The sequence below is a fragment of the Peromyscus eremicus genome, chromosome 8b, assembly GCF_949786415.1.
Source record: "Peromyscus eremicus chromosome 8b, PerEre_H2_v1, whole genome shotgun sequence".
NCBI classification, from domain to species: domain Eukaryota; kingdom Metazoa; phylum Chordata; class Mammalia; order Rodentia; family Cricetidae; genus Peromyscus; species Peromyscus eremicus.
Window position 1 is genome coordinate 48,171,759 of NC_081424.1, and position 20,931 is coordinate 48,192,689.

Consider the following 20,931-nt stretch of genomic DNA (forward strand, 5'->3'; position numbering starts at 1 on the left):
TTGTGGGCAGTGTGGCATTTTTGTGGCTGTCCTGGTCACTCCTGCTCCGTAGTTTTTACACCAGGACTCCGGGTGCTCAGCGGGATTGTCATAGCCAAGCCAGCCGCCTAGGCTTCCACCTCCGTCCGCACCCAGAGCTCTGTTTTGTGAGACCCTTCTAGCTTGGACCCAACGACCTGCCCCCCCCCCCTTTCTGAGCAGTTTGTGGGTGTTGAAGTTTGTAGGTTTTGAGTCAAGCCATCCTGCAGGATGACTTCTGTGCTTCCTCCATGAGCCTCCCCGTCAGCATTTCCTGTTTCCATTCACACTGTAACAAAAAGAAGAGGGATTGCCAAGACAAACAATGGCTGCAGCTTGCGCAAATATTTTTTTATCACAAGCCTTTTTTTTTTTAAGTAGGCAGCCTTTTGAAACCTACATCCCATGCTTTTCAGGAAAGCCAAGTCATGCTAAGTGGACTTGCTTCATGATTTAAGAAATGTGTCTACTAAATTCAATGTGAGATAATTTCTTTGGCTTGGCTCTCAAAAAAATTTATTAGGGACAGCAAGTAAGATAAGAGAATAAAGAGCTGATTCTAGGTCACCAGGGAGGTTTGACTTGTCGGTGATTCCCCGGAAGTCCTGAGGAAATGAAACCTTGTCCTGTCACACAAGTCCAGGCTTCTTATCAAGGCCCTGCGGGGCTAAAACTTTGCAGTGTCTGTCAGTCTCCAGGTTAGTCAGTCCCTGGTAATGCGGTGGGAAAGCGCTTCCTTCCATAGCAAACACCCATCAGCCCAGCTTCTCCCTTCTCCTGGGTGTCCTGCAGTGTGTGGAAATAAACAACCTAAACGTGATCACATGCTCCGAAAAGAGCAGTTTTCAAAGCCTGGGAATCTGCCTCTTTCTCCTGTTTCCTGTACGTCCCTCGGCAGCTGGAGTCCCTGGCACCTCCACAGCCAAAGTCCGTTTCCTCCCTCTGACTGAAATGCCCTTTTCCACACGTTTTTGTTTATTTCCAGTTTGTGTGTTAAATAAAATACAAAATGGAGCTGAATTTGTCTGTGTAGACATTTGAGACGATCGTATCATTCACTGTCGGATAGGTGTGGTATTTACACCACTGCATCTTTGATTTAAAAAAAAAATCAAAGCTGAGTTTTGTAAGAAAAAAGAGAGAGAATAGGTAGAACTGATGCATTTTTCTTCCTATTTTTAATGCATCCATCCGTCTTTATTGAATTGTGACCTTCCCATTGGCTGTTTAGTCCCACGCCGTTTGTGTATGCCCTTTTATGCGTTAGGGACCATGTTAGATATTGGAACATCAAGGTGTAAATCAGGCAGTGTCCCTGGTCTCTAAGGAGGAGCCAGCAGAGTGCATATATACATGTGGATGCTGCATGTACTTGACGGGGTGGGCTGAGGAGAATGCAGATCTCAGGAGTGGAGGGTCAGGAGGAGAGAAACAATAGCTGAGGTAGAAAATGCCCAAGAGGACAAGAAGAAGGAAAATTCCCCGGCCTGAGATCCAAACAAGCTTCTAGGAGATGAGCCACTGAGCTGAGCTGGGGTTTAGACACTGGGTTTAAGGAGAGGAGAGGAAAGAAAGGAATTGTCCAGGTGGGAAAAGAAGAGCAGAGATGAAAGTAATATATCATCTCTGCAGGAAGCTGGATAGCTTGCCGCTGCTGCAGAATGAGGTGTGGGTGTCTGTGTGCGCACGCTCACTGCATATGCACATCTTTGTGTGCACATGGATGCAGGCCAGAGGACAACCTCAGTGTCAGTCCTCAGAATGTCACCCACCTCTTTTTTCTTTTTGGAGACACTTTCTCATAGGCCTAAAACTCACCCGTTAAGGTTAAGCTGGCTGCCTATCCAGTCCCAGGGATCCACCTGTCTCTACCTGCCCAGTGCTGGGACAATAAGCATGAACTGCCATGCCATTTTATAACATGGGTTCTGGGAATCAAACTCATGCCCCTATGTTTATGCAAGCACTAGACCAACTGAGAATCCTCCTTGCCCTGGTGTGCGGAGGGGGGCGAAGTAGGGATGGTTTGCATGAGCAAGCCCTCACAGCTCAGGTGAAAAAGGTCCTCAGATTTTTTTTCCCTAGATCCTATGAATGGAGGAGAATTTGGGGACCACACTGAGAGTTAAGACAGAATCACTAGGCTAAGAAGGGAAAGATTGTAAAAGGAATGCATTCGTCCTCTGTATCTGTGAGGAAGTGTTTAAGGGTTTGGTCTTTGCATTAAATACTTTTCATGCTGCTGTGCTAAAACACTGAAAAAAGCAACTTAAAGAAAAGAGGGTTCAGTTTGGCTCCCAGTTTGAGGGAGTTTGTCGTGTCAGGGGAGGGTGGTAGCGGAAGTGGGTGATGTCATCCACAGTCAGGAAGCAGGGAAAGATAAATATTCTTCTTAGCTCAGTTTCCCCTTTTCTCTGCGGTCCTTACGTCCTTACGTCTCTCACGTCCCAGGATCTCCTTTGCATCTTAAGCTCTATCTTCATAGCTCCTTTATGCAATTGCCCCTCAGGGCCTCCTCAGGGGAAGAAGTCATCTCTAATTTCGACCACTGCCGATGGAACCATGAGCACAGTCTCATCTGCCATGTGAAGAAGGAATGTCCTTTGTTCTGCTATAAATCTATGCAAAGGGAACATAATAAAAATCAGGGAGTGGGGAGGGCAGGCGATGGGGGAGGGGAAGAAATGAGAAAAATGCCATGAAACCTATTCTTTGCTATAGTAACCTAAAACATTAATTCTAAAACATAAAATTTAATAAAATGTATATCAGCAGTCATAAAAGATACTTTATGTCCTTGGCCTGTCACCTCACCCTTGGAAATTTATTCCAGGAATATACTTTGAAAGAGATTGGAGCTCATGTGTGGCATGATTTCAGTGTGTCGTTGTGCATGCTGGAGACTGCCCAAACGTTCAAACACAGAGGGAACAGACTTACAAATTCTGGCAAATCAGTTAACAAAATTACAAGCTGCTGTTTTTATAATCAAGAATTCTGAACGTTTGTAATCCAGAAATAAAATTATGCTTTTAAGTTAAAGGAGACTACAAAATCCTGTGTATTGTGTTTAAAAAAAAAAATAGGTACATGAATGCTAAAGAGGAAAAATATGAATTAAGTGTATTTAGAGTTTAATTTTACATCTGAAGAAAATTTATTTCCCTCGGTTCTCTTATTAAAATTTCTGTATCCCATGAATACTAGAGCAAAATATCATTTGTTCACTTTTCGCCTGTTTTGGTGCTGCCAAGAATTTGAAGTCGGGAATTCACTCAGGCAAGGCAAGCATTGTACTTCAACCTCGGCCCTTAAATAGTTTTATATAAACCATAGCATATCCGTTTACGTCTACTTCCTATCTGTACCACTAATTATGGCCTTAGTCATAATGTCAGTAGGTGGTGCATATTCAACCATTTTTTTACATCCGTAGTATCTTCCCAAGTGATAATCAATAACCATTGCACATGAGTGTCTTTTTAAAAATACTGATTCTGGTGGGGCTGGAAAGATGGCTCAGAGGTTAAGGGCACTGGCTGTTCTTCTAGAGGGCTGGGTTTGATTTCCAGAACCCACGTGGCTTATAACTGTTTGTAACAGGAGATCCATGGTCTCCTCTGACCTCTGCAAATACCAGGCACACAAATGGTGCAGATATATAAGCAGGCAGAACACCCATATGCGTACAATTTGTTATTTTAAATTCCGGTTCTGGTTAAGTAGATCTCATGGGCCCAGTGTTCCACCTTTTTAACAAGCTCTTAAGAGATGCCATTGCTCTTGGTCCATGGGTCATACACACTGAACACCAGAGGTCACACACACTGAACACCAGAGGCTTTTTTCTGCCTCGCCCCAGCCTGCAGCCACTTCCAAATAATTGACTTGGAGGCTTAATATTACTTATAAATGTTTGGCCAGTAGCTCAGGCTTATTACTACTAGCTCTTACACTTAAATTAATCCATAATTCTTATCTGTGTTTAGCCACGTGGCTTGGTACCTTGTCTTGGTACAGCATTCTCATCCTGCTTCCTCTGCACCTGGCTGGCGACTCCTGACTCTGCCCTTCTTCTCCCTGTATCTTTGTTTGGATCTCCTGCCCAGCCTTATTCTGCCTGGTTATAGGCTAAATCAGCTTTTATTATCAACCACTGAGAGCAACATACATTCACAGTGTACAGAAAGGTCCTCCCCCAGCATCTTTGGGTAGGAATACAATCTAATGGCCCAGTATCTGTCATGGTTTTGGAAAACAATACTCATGTTCTATCTGCCACCTCTACAAATGCCACAATATGTCTTTTTTGGGGGAGGGGATTATACAGGTATACATATGTGTGTATATGTGCTCATGTGAACACAGAGGCCAGAGGAAGACTTAGGATGTCCCATTCCATCACTTTCTACCTTCTTTCCTTGAGTCGGGGTCTCTCAATGAACCTGGAGCTAGGCTGGTAACCAGTGAGTCCCAGAAATCCTCCTGTCTCTGCCCCCAACAGTACTTAGGTTACAGGTGCACACAGCTGCACCAATCTTTCATGGGTGTGGAAATTCAAACTCAGTTCAGATGCCTGTGTAACAAGTTCTCCAACCCACTGAGCCCTCTCCCCAGCCCCCACAGTAACATTTCTATCAACTTGGAAGTAGTCTGTAGAATTGAGTACCTCTGTGATTCTGGAATTCAGCTGCCATCTTTTGTCAGGTCTCGTGATCAATAGCCTTAAGCCATGCCTCCAGCTTGAATTTTGCTCATCAACAGAAATGATCAGCTGCCCCTCTGATAAAATTTGCCCCCCTGATAAAGTTTGGGACCTGATCACGAAGTAGAAAAACCATCTATGTTGAGTAAAGCTTTGGTTTGAGTCAGAGTACTGGAAAGACAGATCTTGGCCTCTCTGTAGCCTGTTGAGTCCAACAGGGTAGAGACCTGCCTTGTGCAATGAGGTTGAGCATCTTCCTTTGTGAGAGAGGTGTCAGGTTACAGTGCCTTGCGTGGCCTCGGTGGCCTCGGTGCAGCAGGAGTAGGAGCCACTGTGAGCGCTTGCCTTGTGGTTGAGCATTGATTTCTAGCACCCGCTTCTGCTTTCACACACCAGCTTATTCCCTGCTTGTTTCTCTGCAGTGACTGAAGCTGGCTTTGGGGCTGATATTGGGATGGAGAAATTCTTCAACATCAAGTGCCGAGCTTCCGGCCTGGTACCCAACGTGGTTGTGCTGGTGGCCACCGTTCGAGCTCTGAAGATGCATGGAGGTGGGCCGAATGTAAGTGATTGCTTTTTTTCCTAGCCAAAAAAAAAAAAAGGCTGGGTGGTGGCGGCAGCGGCGGCGGCGCATGCCTTTAATCCTAGCACTCAGAGGCAGAGCCAGGCGGATCTCTGTGAGTTCAAGGCCAGCTTGGTCTACAGAGTGAGATCCAGGACAGGCACCAAAACTACACAGAGAAACCCTGTCTCGAAAAAACAAAACAAATAAACAAAAAAAACCGGGATGGAGAGATGATTCAGTGGTTAAGAGCACTTGCTGCTCTTAAGAGGACCTGGGTTCAGTTCCCAGCACCTACATCTGGTGACTCTCAATTGCCTATAACTCCAGTTCCAGAGGATCCAGTGCCCTGGTCTGGATTCCGTGGGCACCTGCACACGCATAGTGCTCATAAACACACCCAGGTTGCATACACACATACACATAAATAATAAAAAATTTTAAAGCTGTATATGGGTTGGAGAATTGGCTCAGTGGGTAAGAACACTTGCTTCTCTTGCAGAGGACCTGGGTTCAATTCCCAGTACCCACATGGTGGCTCACAACTGTCTGTAACTCCAGTCCCAGGGGATCCGATGCCCTCTTCTAATCTTCTTGAACATCAGGCATACATATGGTATATACATACACATGTAGGCCAAACACTCATACACATGAAATAATTTTTAAAAAGTTTTTTTTTTTTTAAGTTCACATCTGTAATCCTAGCATCCAGGAGACTGATACAGGAGGATTGCCACAGGTTCAAAACCAACCAAGGCTCAGAGTAGAACCTGTCTGAACCAGTAGAACCAGTGTGACTTAGTATTTGAAACATAGTATGTGCTAGATGTTTTCAATTGTCTGTAAAGTCAACTCCCTTCCTTTAAGTTCATCCCATAAAGCACGTGGAGTTAGTTCATTAATGCCAGCTACTTGCGATGCCCACACATGACTTCTAAACTGCACCACAGAACCACTTTTGAGTCTTAAGAGTCATCCCTGACACATGGGCCAAGCTTCTGTAAGCGTGTGGACTGGATCGGGAGGGTAGAAGCGCTCAGTCCTCAATGAGGACCACTGGGGTTGGCATGACGGCTCTGACGGACGTTTGCCATGCTTCACCACATACTCTTATGGCACAAGGATGTTATGGATTATCAGATTCCACCTAAAACCTCTTTCCCTCCGTCTCTGCTGACTGTGATGTTGCCTTGTGACTCGTACCTCACTGTATGTTTCTGAGGAGCCCTGTTTGAAAAACACAAATTCTGCTTTTTTTTTTTTAAACAAAGTCTCACTATTTAGCCCTAGCTAGCCCAGAACTCACTCTGTAGACCAGCTGGCATAGCACTTAAGAGAACCACTTGCCCCTGTGTCCCCACTGCTGGCATTAAATGAATGTGCCACCACACCTAGCAATTTATTTTACTATATGTGAAGATTTTTAATACCTATCTTTGAAATGTACAAAAGAGGTATATATGTGTTTTATTTCATTTGGTTTTTCACTTTAGAAGTTTCCAAGTGGGAAAATTATTATTTGAAGCTTCATTATGTTCCCATCTGATATCATTACAGCATGTGGCTATGAAAGACAAACCATCAAACCTAATTTCTTAATTAGAGTACTATGTTTACCAAACTCACAGTCAAGAATGGTCATCAGCTATTTTTCATCCCTTTTTATAGCTGAGGAAGCCAAGGTTTGCTGGGTTTAGAGACATAGCCAGCAGCAAGTCAGACCTGAAGCCAAGAATGTCAGTCCAACTACCTGCTGTGTCCCCATGCAGAGCGAGGGCCAGTGGGTGCCACACACATTCTAAACTCCAGCTCAGTACCAGATGCTTAAGCACTTCATTTGACCTCAAGTTGCATTATCATCCCAATGAAAAATTTGTAAAGACACGCATTATGAATTTGTAAAGACACACATTATGAATCCTCAATAATTCTGATGATGCTTAAAATTCCAGTTCTTGCCGTCGGTCCTCCACTTTAGACTTTGAGTCTCTAGACCAGCTTCTACTTTCAAAAAATAAAATATGTGTGTTTGTATCATTTGAAATAATCTCTTCCTCCTCTACCATTCCTACATTTAAACTCAAAGGGTTTTGGTCCGCTAAAAGGTTTAGAGTCCATCTGGTCTGGTTTAGTCTTTATAAAATAAGGGAGGAAATTGTGGAGACGTGTGGAGGTCCAGCGGTGGGAACATCATACCTCTGTTTAGGGAACTGGTCAGACATAGAATTTACAGTCCAGGGTTTTCCCAGGCCTCCAGGCTTTAAAAATGTTCGACATGATTTCCAGTCATACTGCACTTCATTGTGCTGTGTTGTGAGGCTGTGTTTTCTTCCCAGTTATTCCTTCCTGCCTCTTCCTTCTCTGTGGCAGAGAGGGTTGCCACGAGGTCCCGGACCATAGGTAGAAATGCAGACCATTTAGTCAGCTTCCTATTACTCAAACATATACTTGATGATCATCTGAGAAAGAGATACGATTTATTTTTCACTCACATCTTTCTAAGTTGCAATCATGTGGTCGGCATTTGTCGATACATAAAGCAATACATCCATCTGGGAGCCCAGGACAAAGCGAAACCACTCACTTCGCATCTAGAGAGGATGGAATCCCATCTCCTTTGAGGGCTCCCATTAGGTGGCTGTTTCTACGATTCTACCACCTCCCACGAGCTCTGCCCAAGAGAACATACCCCCATAGTCACATGGGGAACATTGAGAGACCAAGGTATTGCATGAATGAATGATAGTAATCAGGGAGGGCTGGACAGGCCAGCGAAGCCAAGCATTCCTTCCCTGGACCTGGCCTCACAGTGTTTTATAAATGTCTCTCTCCTCCTCCGATTCTGAATTCCTTGCACTCAGGAACTATCTCATTAGTTACTGTGCCCCCGGGGCCTGGCATAGTCTGTATCCCGGAAATGTTTTCAGTAATTGAGTAGCAAATGAACTTCATCTTTCAGTCCTCCATCCATTTTCTTCCCCGTTCCCCACCTCAGTGTGTTCGCATCTTACTTGAAGCAGCTCTGTTCTACTGTTTTTTGATCCAGGATAACTTCTGCTCCCTTTGGACACCGTTGCACAGATAACCACGGTTGCCTGGTGTGTGTTTACTCAGCTGAGGTGGCTCTTTCAATCTGTTATTTGTGCGGTGGAAAAATCCTGTGACCTTTGAACTGACCTTTGAACTTAAAAAATAAGTTTTAACACGCTTATTTTTCTCATTGCTGTGACCGAATATCTGACAAGAAGCCACTGGAAGGAGGAAGGGTTTCCTGGGGCTCGTGATTTGAGCCAACAGGAGAGGGGTCATCCGTGCGGGGCAGGAATGGTGACGGGAACATGAGGTGCATGATTGTTCCAAGCCCTCAGTCGAGAAGCAGAGACGATGCTGGTGCTTCTCTGGCCGTGTGCTGTTTCCCTTTTCAGTCAGTCATGGACCCCAGCCCATAGGATGTCCCTGCCTACGTTCACCAGGAGTCTCCCCTCCTCCATTAAGCCTCTCTGGAAGCACCCTGACAGGCACACCCCAGGGCTGTTCCTCCTCCATGCCCTGGGCATTTCCTAATGCATTCAAGTCAAAAGTCACAGCTGCGCCACCAGCATTTTAAATGGATAACCTGTCTTCCAGTGTGCTCGCCATTCTTGACACAGTATAAGAACTCGCATCCCTATGCCCCTAAATCCACACGGTCTTTTCACAGTTAACCCTATAATGCACTCCAGTAATCAGAGCTCTCAAGAAAATAGAAGTCACTGTGTATGTAGCTATGTGGTGGGACATGGAGAGTAATAAGTAATTGGGTCATGTGATCATAGAGCCTGGCAAGTCCAGAATCCAGGATCTCCATAGCCACCTGGAACCCCAGGAAGAGCTGGGTATGCAGGCCCAATCTGATGGCAGCCTGCTGGAAAGTCCCCCTTGACTTAGAAGAGCTCAGTCTGGGTTGTGTTCAGGTCCTCTACTGGCGAGTTGAGATCAGCCAAATTATGGAGATTATACCATCCTACTTTTCTCCAGGTCTACTGATCTATGTATACAAACTCATCAGAAAATATCCTCACAGAAAAACACACAGTAATGCTTGAGCAAATATCTGTGCACTCTGAATTCCCACGAAGTTTACATGTGGAATAAACCATGTGTTTTGGCATGTAGAACATAGACTAGATTTCATTTCATTCTTTTTTTTTTTTTTTTTTTTTTGTATTACCAAGTAATTGCCTCCACACTGTGTCTTAAGTTTCCCTTCTTTGACTTAGGGTGGAATGGATCTGTTTTCCCAAAAGTGTGCAAGTCTCTTTCCAGGATCTCCCTTCAGTGGATCTGGTCTAGCTATATCTCATCCTGAACTATGGAGAGCCTCATCTGGTCTAGTTATATCGTGTACTATAGAGATCCAAAACCAGGCCGTTCCTTCATGTCTGTCCGACCTACAAATGACCCTTTTCACTGCTATCTGCATCTTCTTGATGGATTTTATTTTATTTTTTGAGGTTTGGGGGATGCAGCCTACATAAGACCAGCTCTGTACCACTAAACTGCGTGCTCGAAACCCCGTGTGTATTTGAGAATTAGTTTATAGGTTCTGCGGTCTCTTTAGAATTTCTATTCAAAGGACATTAGATACCTCTTCATTGGCTTGGGTCTATTTGAATATATTTTAATGAAAGTTATTGCTTATTTCCTTAAAAAATTCATGTTTTCTTATAGATCTGTTCCTATATGCTTTATATTTGTAAACAATATAACAGATTTCTGTTCTTATATGTTACCTTATCTCTAACTTGTCTGAATTCTCTTAATTGCTCTACTGATTTAACCTATCCAGTCTTTGGGGGATTCTGTGCTGCCATTCATATCTGAAAGTGAGTTCCGTTTCTCCCTCCCAATCTATACTGTTTTTCCCTTGTCACTGCCAAGGTCTTCCTAATTGCGATGCAGTGTTGGGTGGGGGTGCTGGCCACAGGCATCTTCTTAGTCCTCATCTGAAAGAGGGTTGTTTAAACAGCTCTTCACTAAGCGTGATGCCTGGGATCCATTTTTAATGAGGATTCAGGGATTACCTTCTATTTTTAATTGGCCAAATTAGCATAATAACTGATGCAGGTTTTTCTTCATCTTTCGAGAAGACAATTTTCTCTTTAAGACTGTGCGTGTTGCTTAAATTATTATTCCTTGCAAGAAATCTTACATTGCCAGAACAAGCCCAATTTAGGCAGATATGTCTGCTTTGCAAGTAACTGGATTTTACTAGTCAGTTTGGTAATGTTTTGAGTCAGTTTTTCTTTTTTTTTTTTCATTTATATGAGTAAGATGTTAACTATACAAAATTTAAAATTTTTGGAGTATTCTTTTTTTCTTAACTATGGAAGGCTTGTGTAAACATTACAGTAACTGATTTATTCAACATCAAGTAGAACTCTCCTATAAAACCATCTGGGCCTATTGCTGTAGGGAACATTTTTTTCCCCTCAGGCAATGGGATGAATCTTACCTTTTGACTCTTTTTTATTTCAGGTAACTGCTGGGGTTCCTCTCAAGAAAGAATACACAGAGGAGGTAAGAAAAACTAATCATTCCACCTGATTAATAATTAGCTTCCAGTTGACCATCAATGAATGACCAACAGTCCCACTAGCAAACTCTGAGAAATGTGCTTTTCTGGGCTGAGATGGCTCAGTGGGTAAAACACTTACCTTGCAAGCCTGAAGACCTGAGTTCGATCCCTACCACCCAGGGGAAAAACACCAGGCATTGTGGTGCATGCTTGCCACTAGGGAGGCGGAGACAAGTGGATCCTTGGGGCTCGCCAGCCAGCCAGCCTACTTGGTGAGCCCCAGGCTAATGAGATACTACCTCAAAAAAGAAAGGTAGACAGCCCCTAAGGAACAGCCAAGGTTGCCCTCTGGCTCCACATTCATGTGCACATGCATGCACACATACAATAATTTGATTTTTTAAGAATCTCTCTCAAGGGAGGAAGGATGGGGGTCAGGAGGAGGGAGGAGAGGGAGATCTGTGGTTGGTATGTAAAATTAATAGAAAATTTCTCAATAATTAATATAAAGGAAAAAAAGAACCCTGTCAAAATAGGTGGGCTAGAGGTAAAAACGATGCAGTTAAAGCTGAAGAAAAGGTAGACTATAGACTCATTTGCTATCCTCTACTCCCAAGACAGCCATCCTGACCCAGAAAAGAGGGAAAATTGTACTTCTTGTGTCTTCCTTTGTTGTAGAAAGGAAGCTGACTCTTGGAAGATGTGCTGTTGTTTTTATGGTTTACAAGAGCGCATTAACTGTTCTGTGGATAGCTGGTTAACTGATGGCAGTACCACTTAGCTCCTACAGGTGGCGCCATGGGTTTAAGCCCAAGAAGCTAAGCAGGACCCCTCAGCATCTCAGGGACTTGGGCCTTTTGCCCCGCTGGCTGCAAAGAGAGGGCTCTTTATGTTCTGATGGGCCAGTCCTCCATAGAAATAATTAATTGCCTGGCCCAAGACTCAGATACATGTGCCTGGACCCGAATAGTTTTAGAAGCTGACGTGAACATGAATTACCTCTGTCTCGGCCATCTTCCTTGGAAACCCAAGGTGACTTAGGTCTCCGTTTAGAAGTTCCTAGGACAATAAAGTAAGACAAGATAGAATCAAAAGTTGCCAGTGTGTTGAGGCTGGTCTAGCTTGGGGTAGGAGGGCAGCGATGTTAGGTAAGACATAATGACATGGAGACTGATTTCCTTCCAGAACATTCAACTGGTGGCTGATGGCTGCTGTAACCTACAAAAACAAATTCAGATCGCTCAGCTCTTCGGTGTGCCTGTCGTGGTGGCGCTGAATGTCTTCAAGTGAGTCCAGCTTTCTGGTGTCTGTGGGCACCGCCCCCCCTCCCCAACCCACCGCCATTCCCGCCTCCCCCCCATGCCCCCCTCCCAGCCGCTAGTGACTACATTTGTGTCCTAAGGGCACTTGGGTTTCTCGGCTTCAACTGCAAGACCCAGAATCAGTCAGCTCATTCTGTTTGTTTGATTTGGTTTCATTTTCACAGATGTGTTCTCAAGTGTTACTATGGAAATGAAACTCAGATAGTAAATTACCATCTGTTTGGGTGGGAGGTGGGTAGTTGTGTGTGTATGTGTGAGGTTTTTTTTCCCCCATTCTATCCAATGCTTCTGTCTGATACAGTGAATGAATGATCAAAAGGAGATATCATGGAATTTTCTCGATTAGAAACCCTTAACGACCTGAAATGTTTGAGTCATGTTAGAGAGGATTCTTTCTATGTGCTGTTCCTCAAGTCTGGTTTATTTAAACACAACGTGACCGCTTTTGATGTTTAGAATATATTCAGTGTTAGGGAGCGAAGTTCGGTATAAACCGTTAGTCTTCCTTTCAAAACATCACTAAGTGAATACAGATGCAAAAACCACAAACATTCTCATCACCAGGACCGACACCCGGGCTGAGATCGATTTGGTCTGTGAGCTCGCTAAGCGGGCTGGTGCCTTTGATGCGGTCCCCTGCTATCACTGGTCGGCTGGGGGAAAAGGGTCTGTGGACTTGGCTCGGGCCGTGAGGGATGCTGCCAATAAAAGAAGCCGCTTCCAGTTCCTGTACGATGTTCAGGTAAGTCGCAACTACCGTCACAATAGCGGAGTGTTGGCTCTCAGGTCCTATAGAAGGCCGGTGCTTCGGGCACTGGTTATAGGGCCCACCTCACGTAGCCTTCCTAAAGGCTCTGCAGAGCAGGACGCTCATGACTAAAGGCATTAGCCATCTGGCAAGGTCCGTGTGCCAAGCGCAGATCCTATTCCTGCCCCTAACCTGTGTGCTCTTAAGGCTCTGCTCTCAAATAGTGGGCCCCAGGGAGGGGAAGGCTCTGGGTGATAAACTCATACCTTCCAGCAACAAGACTTTTGAGCAATTCATAGCTGCTCAGTTATGAGGCATTTTCATTATGCATTTCTGCTACGGTTCTTTCCCTTGTGGTTGTGGTTGTGTGTGTGTGTGTGTGTGTGTGTGTGTGTGTGTGTGTGAGAGAGAGAGAGAGAGAGAGAGAGAGAGAGAGAGAGAGAGAGAGAGAGAGAGAGAGAGAGAGAAAGTATATGTGGGCACACACATGCCACAGCATGCATGCAGAAATCAGAGGTTAACCTGTGGGAGTCAATTCTGCCCTCCCACCGTGTAGGGTCCAGGGACGGGACCTGTGGCAAGGCTCGTGGCAGCAGGTCCCTTTATCCACAGAGCCATCTCACCAGCCCTCACTGTGGTTTTCTTGCACTATCTTGCATAGTTTTTCCTTGTAGTCCCATGCGTATGTTACCATTTAGGAGTGTACAAATTCAATGGGGCTGAGTACATTCACATTGTTGTGCAACCAATTTCTAGAACTATCCTCATTGTAGTAGAAAGCTGAAACTCGGTATCCATTTAACGGCTCCTCCTGCCCCCCTTCCATAGATCTTTCTAGGAACCACCCACCACTCTACTTCACTTTTAGGAACTGACCTACTTAGGTACTTCATACGAATGGGATCCTGCAGTCTGTTCTCCTGTGGCTTGTTTCAGACAGTGCAACGTCCATGGCTGTCATGGTGCATGTGAGAAATGTCTTTGCTTTTAAAAAAAGACTGGATGTTGTCTTTACTGCGTGTCTACACCACATTTGGCGGACAGGTCTGGGTTGCTTCCACCACGTGACTACTGGAAGTGCTGCTGTGACCACGTGTCCAGTGTGTGTGTGTGTGTGTGTGTGTGTGTGTGTGTGTGTGTGTGTATCTCTTTCAAGATGCTTCCCAGTCATGTGTCCATAGTTGTGTGTGTGTGTGTGTGTGTGTGTGTATCTCTTTCAAGATGCTTCCCAGTCATGTGTCCATAGTTGTGTGTGTGTGTGTGTGTGTGTGTGTGTGTGTGTGTGTATCTCTTTCAAGATGCTTTCCAGTCTTTGGGCTGCATAGTCAGCAATGCAATGGGAATACCAGGATCTCTAGGTTGATTTCTTTCTTTTTCTTCGGGGTGGGTAGTTTTTGGTGTTTTGTTTTCCCCAACAGGCTCTCATATAGTCCAGGCTGGCCATGAACTTACTATGTAGCCGAGGGTGGCCTTAAATTCCTAATTCCTCTCGCCTCCACCTCCTTAGTACTTGGATAGCAAGCACGGGTCACTATATCTGGCCTTATAGTTCATTTCTCTAACTCATCTTGACATTGAGCCTTAAGTAGAAAAACTTGGATTTCCCAGAATTCACTCTTAGACATTGTCCTGGTGTCCACCTCGCATCGTCATTCTGGATTTCATGGCCTGAGGACAATGGATTTGTCCTCAGAGGGTGTCCATGGCTGCCAGAGTGTCCACCTACGAGCTAACAGCCGCTCCCATCCCCTTCCCTCGCGCATTCCTCTGGCCTGTCTCAGAGGTAGCATCGCTGTCCCTCCTGCTTGTGTGACTCAACAGTGTAAGTGACAGGAAGCAAAAGCAAGCGAGGAAGGGACGAGGGCTTGGTGACATCTGTCAGCCTGAGATTGATTCATCAGCAAGAGCACAAGGTTGGGGGGAGCTGTCTGTCCACACGCTGCCTACACGGGCACTTTACGCCTGTCCACTTCTTTTTGTCCTAATTTCCTGGATTGGCAAGGACCAGTGGTGCCCCGCACTAGGGTTCAGAAGGTGAAGGGCAGAGGTGGAGGAACCCGCCCACTGTCCCCGAACGAGAAGGACGCAGACCTGGGAGTGTAACTGAGACAAAAGGTCAGCATCCAGCTTTGATCTTCAGCACTGGGGACTGTGTGAGGCAGTATGTTTGAGGGAGGGGGAGCGACCTACAGCTTGAGGGGACAGCAACTATATAACTCAGAGAGGTGACAGAAATGGGAGAGGGGCAGAGTCCCTGCCAGATGAGGGGCATCACCGACACTCAGCATTTTGTGGCAGGAAGGACTTAAAGAATGAGGTGTGATGGTCAGTGCAGAATGGATTTATCCATGGGAAGGACACTTGATGAATAGGGGGGCTAGAATATTCTGGGTTACTGGTCAAGATCAATAGGGGAGCCCTGGTGAGATGGCTTCACAGGTAAAGGTACCTGCTGCCAAGCCTGATGACCTGGGTTCAACCCCAGGGACCCACGTGGTAGAAAAGGGGCATCAGGAATTCGAAGTTGGTGTCCAATACATAGTAAGTTTCAAATCAGTCTTTTGGGGGTTTTTGTTTTGGTTTGGTTTTTTGAGACAGGGTTTCTTTGTGTAGTCCTGGCTGTCCTAGAACTCACTCTGTAGACCAGGCTAACTTGGAACTCACAGAGATCCCTCTGCCTCTGCCTCCCAAGCGCTGAGATCAAAGATGTGCTCTACCACCCGCTCTCAGGAAAACAAAACCTGAGTTTCAAAAAGTTCCTGACATCCACCAGCCCTCAAAGGAACCCTCCTTTTCTATGTTTTACTTATATTTTCATTATTTTCTTTCCTGAGTATCTATTCCTTTCTAAAAGGATCATATATTGACAATCAGAGTTGTGTTTATTTGTAAGGTGCATTTCTAATGCACCTTCAGCATCAGGCAGGCTCACATTAGACCACACTTCCTTTTCTGTGAGACTCAAGAGCTCTCAGTGGAATCATAAAAACCCACTTTTATGAAACTAGAGGAGGGACATCACACCGGAAGCTAGCCGGAGTCCGTGACCAGTTTATCCTCTCCAGATCCTTCCTCTAAACTCGCAGACATTTTGAGGTGTGACCTTCACAGCGAGGCAGACTCACGTTTGTTTTGGTTAGAAGGTCTTTCCTGTTCCTTACGTAGAACCATCCTCTGGGGCACAGTGGGGACTGGATGGAGAGAGTCCAAAGCACACAAGACAGCCGGCTGTGAGTTCATGACCTGGGACATTCTCAGCCCCGCTAGTTTAGGGCTGGATTCTACCCTGCCAGTCATTTTCAAAGCAGAGTGTGTTTTGGGTTTTTGTTTGTTTTGTTTTGTTTTTCTAGTTGTTAATTAGGAGTTACTTCCTTTTTCTTTAAAGATTCAAATTTGAACACATTCCACTTAGAAGTATTGTGAGTTTTCTTTTAATCAAGATGCGAGGCGTTGGCCACCAGAACCTCAAATTTTATATGTATAAATTTAAATGCATGTATACATGCACATATGCTTCTATCTATGTATATAAAGTAGGTTTTTTAGAGTAGAGGTGCAATTGACTCAAAGACATTCGTTTTCACATGTCTGCTACTAGGGCTTTACATACATTATTGTGCATGTGAGGTTGAATTTGTAGAATTTAAAGGCTTAAAATGTTATTTGCTCATCTCTATGCATCTTGCTGTTGGTAGCAACTGGGGAGGGGGGCGCACTCAAATGGGAAAGATTGCAAGGCCCTTCTCGTTGTCCGTGTCCCGGTCCCCACTCTGTCTTCCCATTGTCATCTCCCCCAGGTCCCCTGCACCTGCATGCCCTTTGCCAGCCTGTTTCTCCTTTCTCCTTCCTAGACACTGGGCCTTTGGGAGTCATCTGTGGCCTGCACATTTCCCAGACGGTTGCATTTCTCATTGGTGAATCTGCCCCGTCTCTCGTCTGTGCTGTTGGAATCTTGATTTCTTACCTATGCCTAAGCTGCCTTTGCAGAGCTCTCTGGTCATCCATCCTGGCCCTCACCAGCCTCCTGGATGACTCATTCCCAATCCCACAACACCCAGAGCAGATCTCACCCCATTCTGGCTCTTCTGGGTTCTCCTTGACTTTCGTGCATCTCCACGGCCTATCAGGTGCTCCATTCCTACATGCTAAATGGCCACAAGAGGCCTGAGCCTCACACAAGAACCACCCTGACTGGCGGAGCATCCTCCTCGTTGTCCCGTGTGGGTCCCCTCCCAGCGCCGTCTCATTGGCGAAGGAACAGCATTTGATCAGCCACAAACAGTGTGTGATTTCATTTATGTTCCCCAGGAGAAACAGAACATGACTGTGATGGAAGTTTCTAGAAATGCATTATCCCCTCTAACACTGTGAGAGACTCTCCAGTGGCAACCTAGGACGGTCACACCACAAGTGAGACGGCTCCCATTTACCCCCCACCCTGTTCTCACCCAGCCTTTCTAGCTTAAATAGAGAGGGAATGAGAATATAGTAGTCTCATTGTAGGGGCTAAAAGTAGACCTTAAAGATACCAAATATAGTAAAATACATGCAGAGAAAACGATCCCCTTCAGATTCAGGGGAGACACTTATTCATCCTGGTCTCAAGAAGTTGAGGCTTGGTTTTAAAATTAATTTTTTTTTCTTCCTTGTAAGCCTCTCCCTCCCTGTTCCCCTCCCCAGTGTGTGTGTGTGTGTGTGTGTGTGTGTCTGTCTGTCTGTCTGTCTGTCTTTCTGTCTGTGTATGTCTGTGTGTGTGTGTGTGTGTCTGTCTGTCTGTCTGTCTATCTGTCTGTGTATGTCTGTGTGTGTGTCTGTCTGTCTGTCTGTCTGTCTGTCTGTCTTGTCTGTCTGTGTATGTCTGTGTGTGTGTGTGTGTATGTATGTATGTATGTATGTCTGGTACCCATGCACATGTGTGTAGAAGCCACAGGACAACCTCAAGCATGGTTCCTCAGGTACAGTGCACCTTATCTCAGGTGGACAGCGTCTCTCTTTGATCAGGGAATTACAAGTAAGCCAGGCTGGTTGGCTGGGAAGCCTCAAGAACCCACCTGTTTTCACCTACGTGTGCTGGTACTACGTGTGTGCCACCACGCCTGTCTGTGTTTGATGTGGGCCCTGAGGGATCAGACTCGGGTCCTTGTGCCTTCAAAGCAAGCACTTCCCCCCACTGTGATGTCATTCCAGCCCACTGATTATTCCTGAAGGAGACTTTTAGTCTTGAGCCGAAGGTGTTTTTCCTGGAAGCACACATCAGTGCACACGAAATAGCTTCGCTGTTTAGTCCGGAAAGTCAGACCCAATGTGCACGGGCTCCTTGCACGTGAACATGAGATGGAGGCGTGCCTTGTTTGTTCCCATCACTTTTACAGAACACACACACACACACACACACACACACACACACACACACACACACGTTTCCAAGTCAGATTTGTGAGACAGAAAGGACAAGATACAACATGAAAATGCATGAGCAAGCCAGGCATGGTGGTACACACCTGTAATCTCAGCACTGGGGAAGCTGAGGCAAGAGGGTCAAAAGTTCAAGGGAAAAAAGGGGGGACAAGGAAGAATAAGTGTTGGTAGTCCCTGCAGAGTTCTGTTTGGAAATAATAAAAAATCACCCTTGGGAATCCCATACTTGCCGTATTTTTCAGTGATCAATGCAGATGTCCTAACAACAAGACATTTGTTCGTTTCCCAGACCCCATGGTTCTCTATCACATGTTGTAGTTGCCTTACTTAGGAAGATGACGTTTCTCAGGGGTTCTGAGGTGAACCCACTGCTCAGGGTGGGATGCTTGGGGTCCAGGAAGTGTAACCTCACCCACTCGGTAGCTCACATGTGCTAGTCTGTTTGTATGGTTTGTGTCGGAGATAACAGAGCCCTGACGTTCCCAGGACAACAGGTGATGCGTGGACCATGCAGCCCTTGTACCTGTGTGGTCTGGTCAGTGTAAATGAACACGGACAGTTTCCAGTTGTGTGTCTGTTTGAATTACTGGAAAGGATGCCTGCCAGACTACGTGTACGTCATTTAAAATTAATGCTTCATTTAAGAGACAGACGATGAGCTGAAGAAGTAATTACCGTGCACCTGGAGATTGATATTCGACTTCTAAGTTGTTAATTGATCCTTCTCTTTAAATCTTTTATGGGCATCCAAATACATCATTCCAGTATCACAGAATAAAAAACGGTTAACCTACGCACTTTCAGCTCCATGGCCTTGGAGAAACAAAAGCGCACTCTCTTTTATTCAGCATGTCAGGATGCATACCAATGACTTTGTTTGGTGTAGCACTGAAACAGCAGCCGTGTGGGCTTATTAAGATATGGTCGGGGTGGGTAGCGGAACGCTGTGTAGTGTGTTCTTCACTCAGAAGGGATTTTCCCAAGCTGCTGCCTTTAGCATCTGATCTTCAAGTGAGCGGAAATATCACTGTTTATAAGACATTGGTTTGTTTTTGTTTTGTTCTCCTCTCTCTGTCTCTCTGTCTCTCTGTCTCTCTGTCTCTCTCTCTCTCTCTCTCTCTCTCTCTCTCTCTCTGTCTCTCTCTGTCTCTCTCTTTGTCTCTCTCTGTCTCTCTGTCTCTCTCTCTGTCTCTCTCTGTCTCTCTGTCTCTCTGTCTGTCTCTCTGTCTCTCTCTCTGTCTCTGTCTCTCTCTCTGTCTCTCTGTCTCTGTCTCTCTCTCTGTCTCTCTCTGTCTCTCTCTCTCTCGTATGCCCACCTGTGTTGGGGGTAGGGTATGTACACCTGTATGCACTTGGAGGTCACAGAACACTAAGCGTTCCATTTCATCACGCTCTCCTTATTCCACCTCTCACTAAACCTGGAGGTAGCCTGGCAACCAGCCAACCCCATCCACCTATGCCTCTCATAGCACTGGGGCCTATAAGCACATGATTGTTACATGGCTGCTGGGGATTTGAACTCAGGTTCTCATGCTTGCTCAGCAAGAACTCTTATCCACTCAGAGAGCTCCCCAGCCCCACAAAGCCTTTTTTACCTTGTTATTTCTAGCAGCTTCATTTTTAAACTTTAGTTCTAGTTGGTGCTTTGTGGGGGGCGGGGGTGAGACAGGTTTCCTCTGTGTAGCCTTGGCTATCCTGGAACTCTCTTTGTAATTCAGGCTGGCCTCAAACTCACAGAGATCTGCCTGCCGCTGCCTCCCAAGTGCTGGGATTAAAGGTATTGCACTACCATCACTCGGCATTTGGTACTTTTTAAAAAAATAATAATAATTAAAACATTTTTACATCACCTCCACTGTTTCCTCTCTGCACCTCTAACCCTGCCCATGCCCCTTACTCCCTCTCAAATCAATGGCCTCTTTTTCTTTGATTATTATTGATTATACATACAATAGAGGAATGCATAAATATATAAATTCAACCTGCCGAGTCCATTTTTGTTGTTTGTGTGTATATGACTTCATGGCTGACCACTTTGTATTGGATAATCGATTAAAGGGTGCATCTCTGGGAGATGCTAATTCTGATCTCAGCAGTTATCTGTCATTCTTTGTCTAGGGGTGAGGCCCCTGAGACTTCCCCTTCCACTTTTGAATCTCTATTGATACTGTCATTGTTCAGGTCCAGTTTGGGCAGCCATTTTGAGGAGACACAGTCTCACAGCAGATGACCTGATCTCCTGGCTCCTGCAATCTTTCTACCTGCTCTTAAGTTTTAGAATAGAGTTGGGAATTTGCTGGTCTAGTAAAGCGGAAGTAGCGTGTTCACCTCTGAGATCCATGATCTTACTAGGTCTGGATGGTTGGCTAGCTTTCTAGTACTAGCATGGTTTTCCTCCTTTGGCGTGGATCTTAAGTACAATTAGACAGCTGTTGGTTACCACCAACATATGAACACCACTACATAGCCCGACTGACCTAGAATTTGCTGTGTAGACCAGGCTAGCCTTGAACTTACAGAGATCTGCCTCTGCCTCCCAGCACCCACATGGCAGCTCACAGTCATCTTTAACTCCAGTTCCAAGGAATCTGACACCAT

At 45.4% G+C, this 20,931-nt stretch overlaps 1 protein-coding gene across 1 annotated transcript in view; it reads left to right on the plus strand.

Moving 5' to 3' along the window:
• Positions 1-20,931, plus strand: part of Mthfd1l (methylenetetrahydrofolate dehydrogenase (NADP+ dependent) 1 like) — a 189,338-nt gene that overhangs the window by 110,429 nt on the left and 57,978 nt on the right. Inside the window, exons 21-24 of the mRNA XM_059272782.1 lie at positions 5,146-5,285; positions 10,806-10,847; positions 12,031-12,131; positions 12,732-12,909. Of these exons, the coding sequence (XP_059128765.1) occupies positions 5,146-5,285; positions 10,806-10,847; positions 12,031-12,131; positions 12,732-12,909 (461 nt within the window). The remainder of the gene's footprint in view (positions 1-5,145; positions 5,286-10,805; positions 10,848-12,030; positions 12,132-12,731; positions 12,910-20,931) is intronic.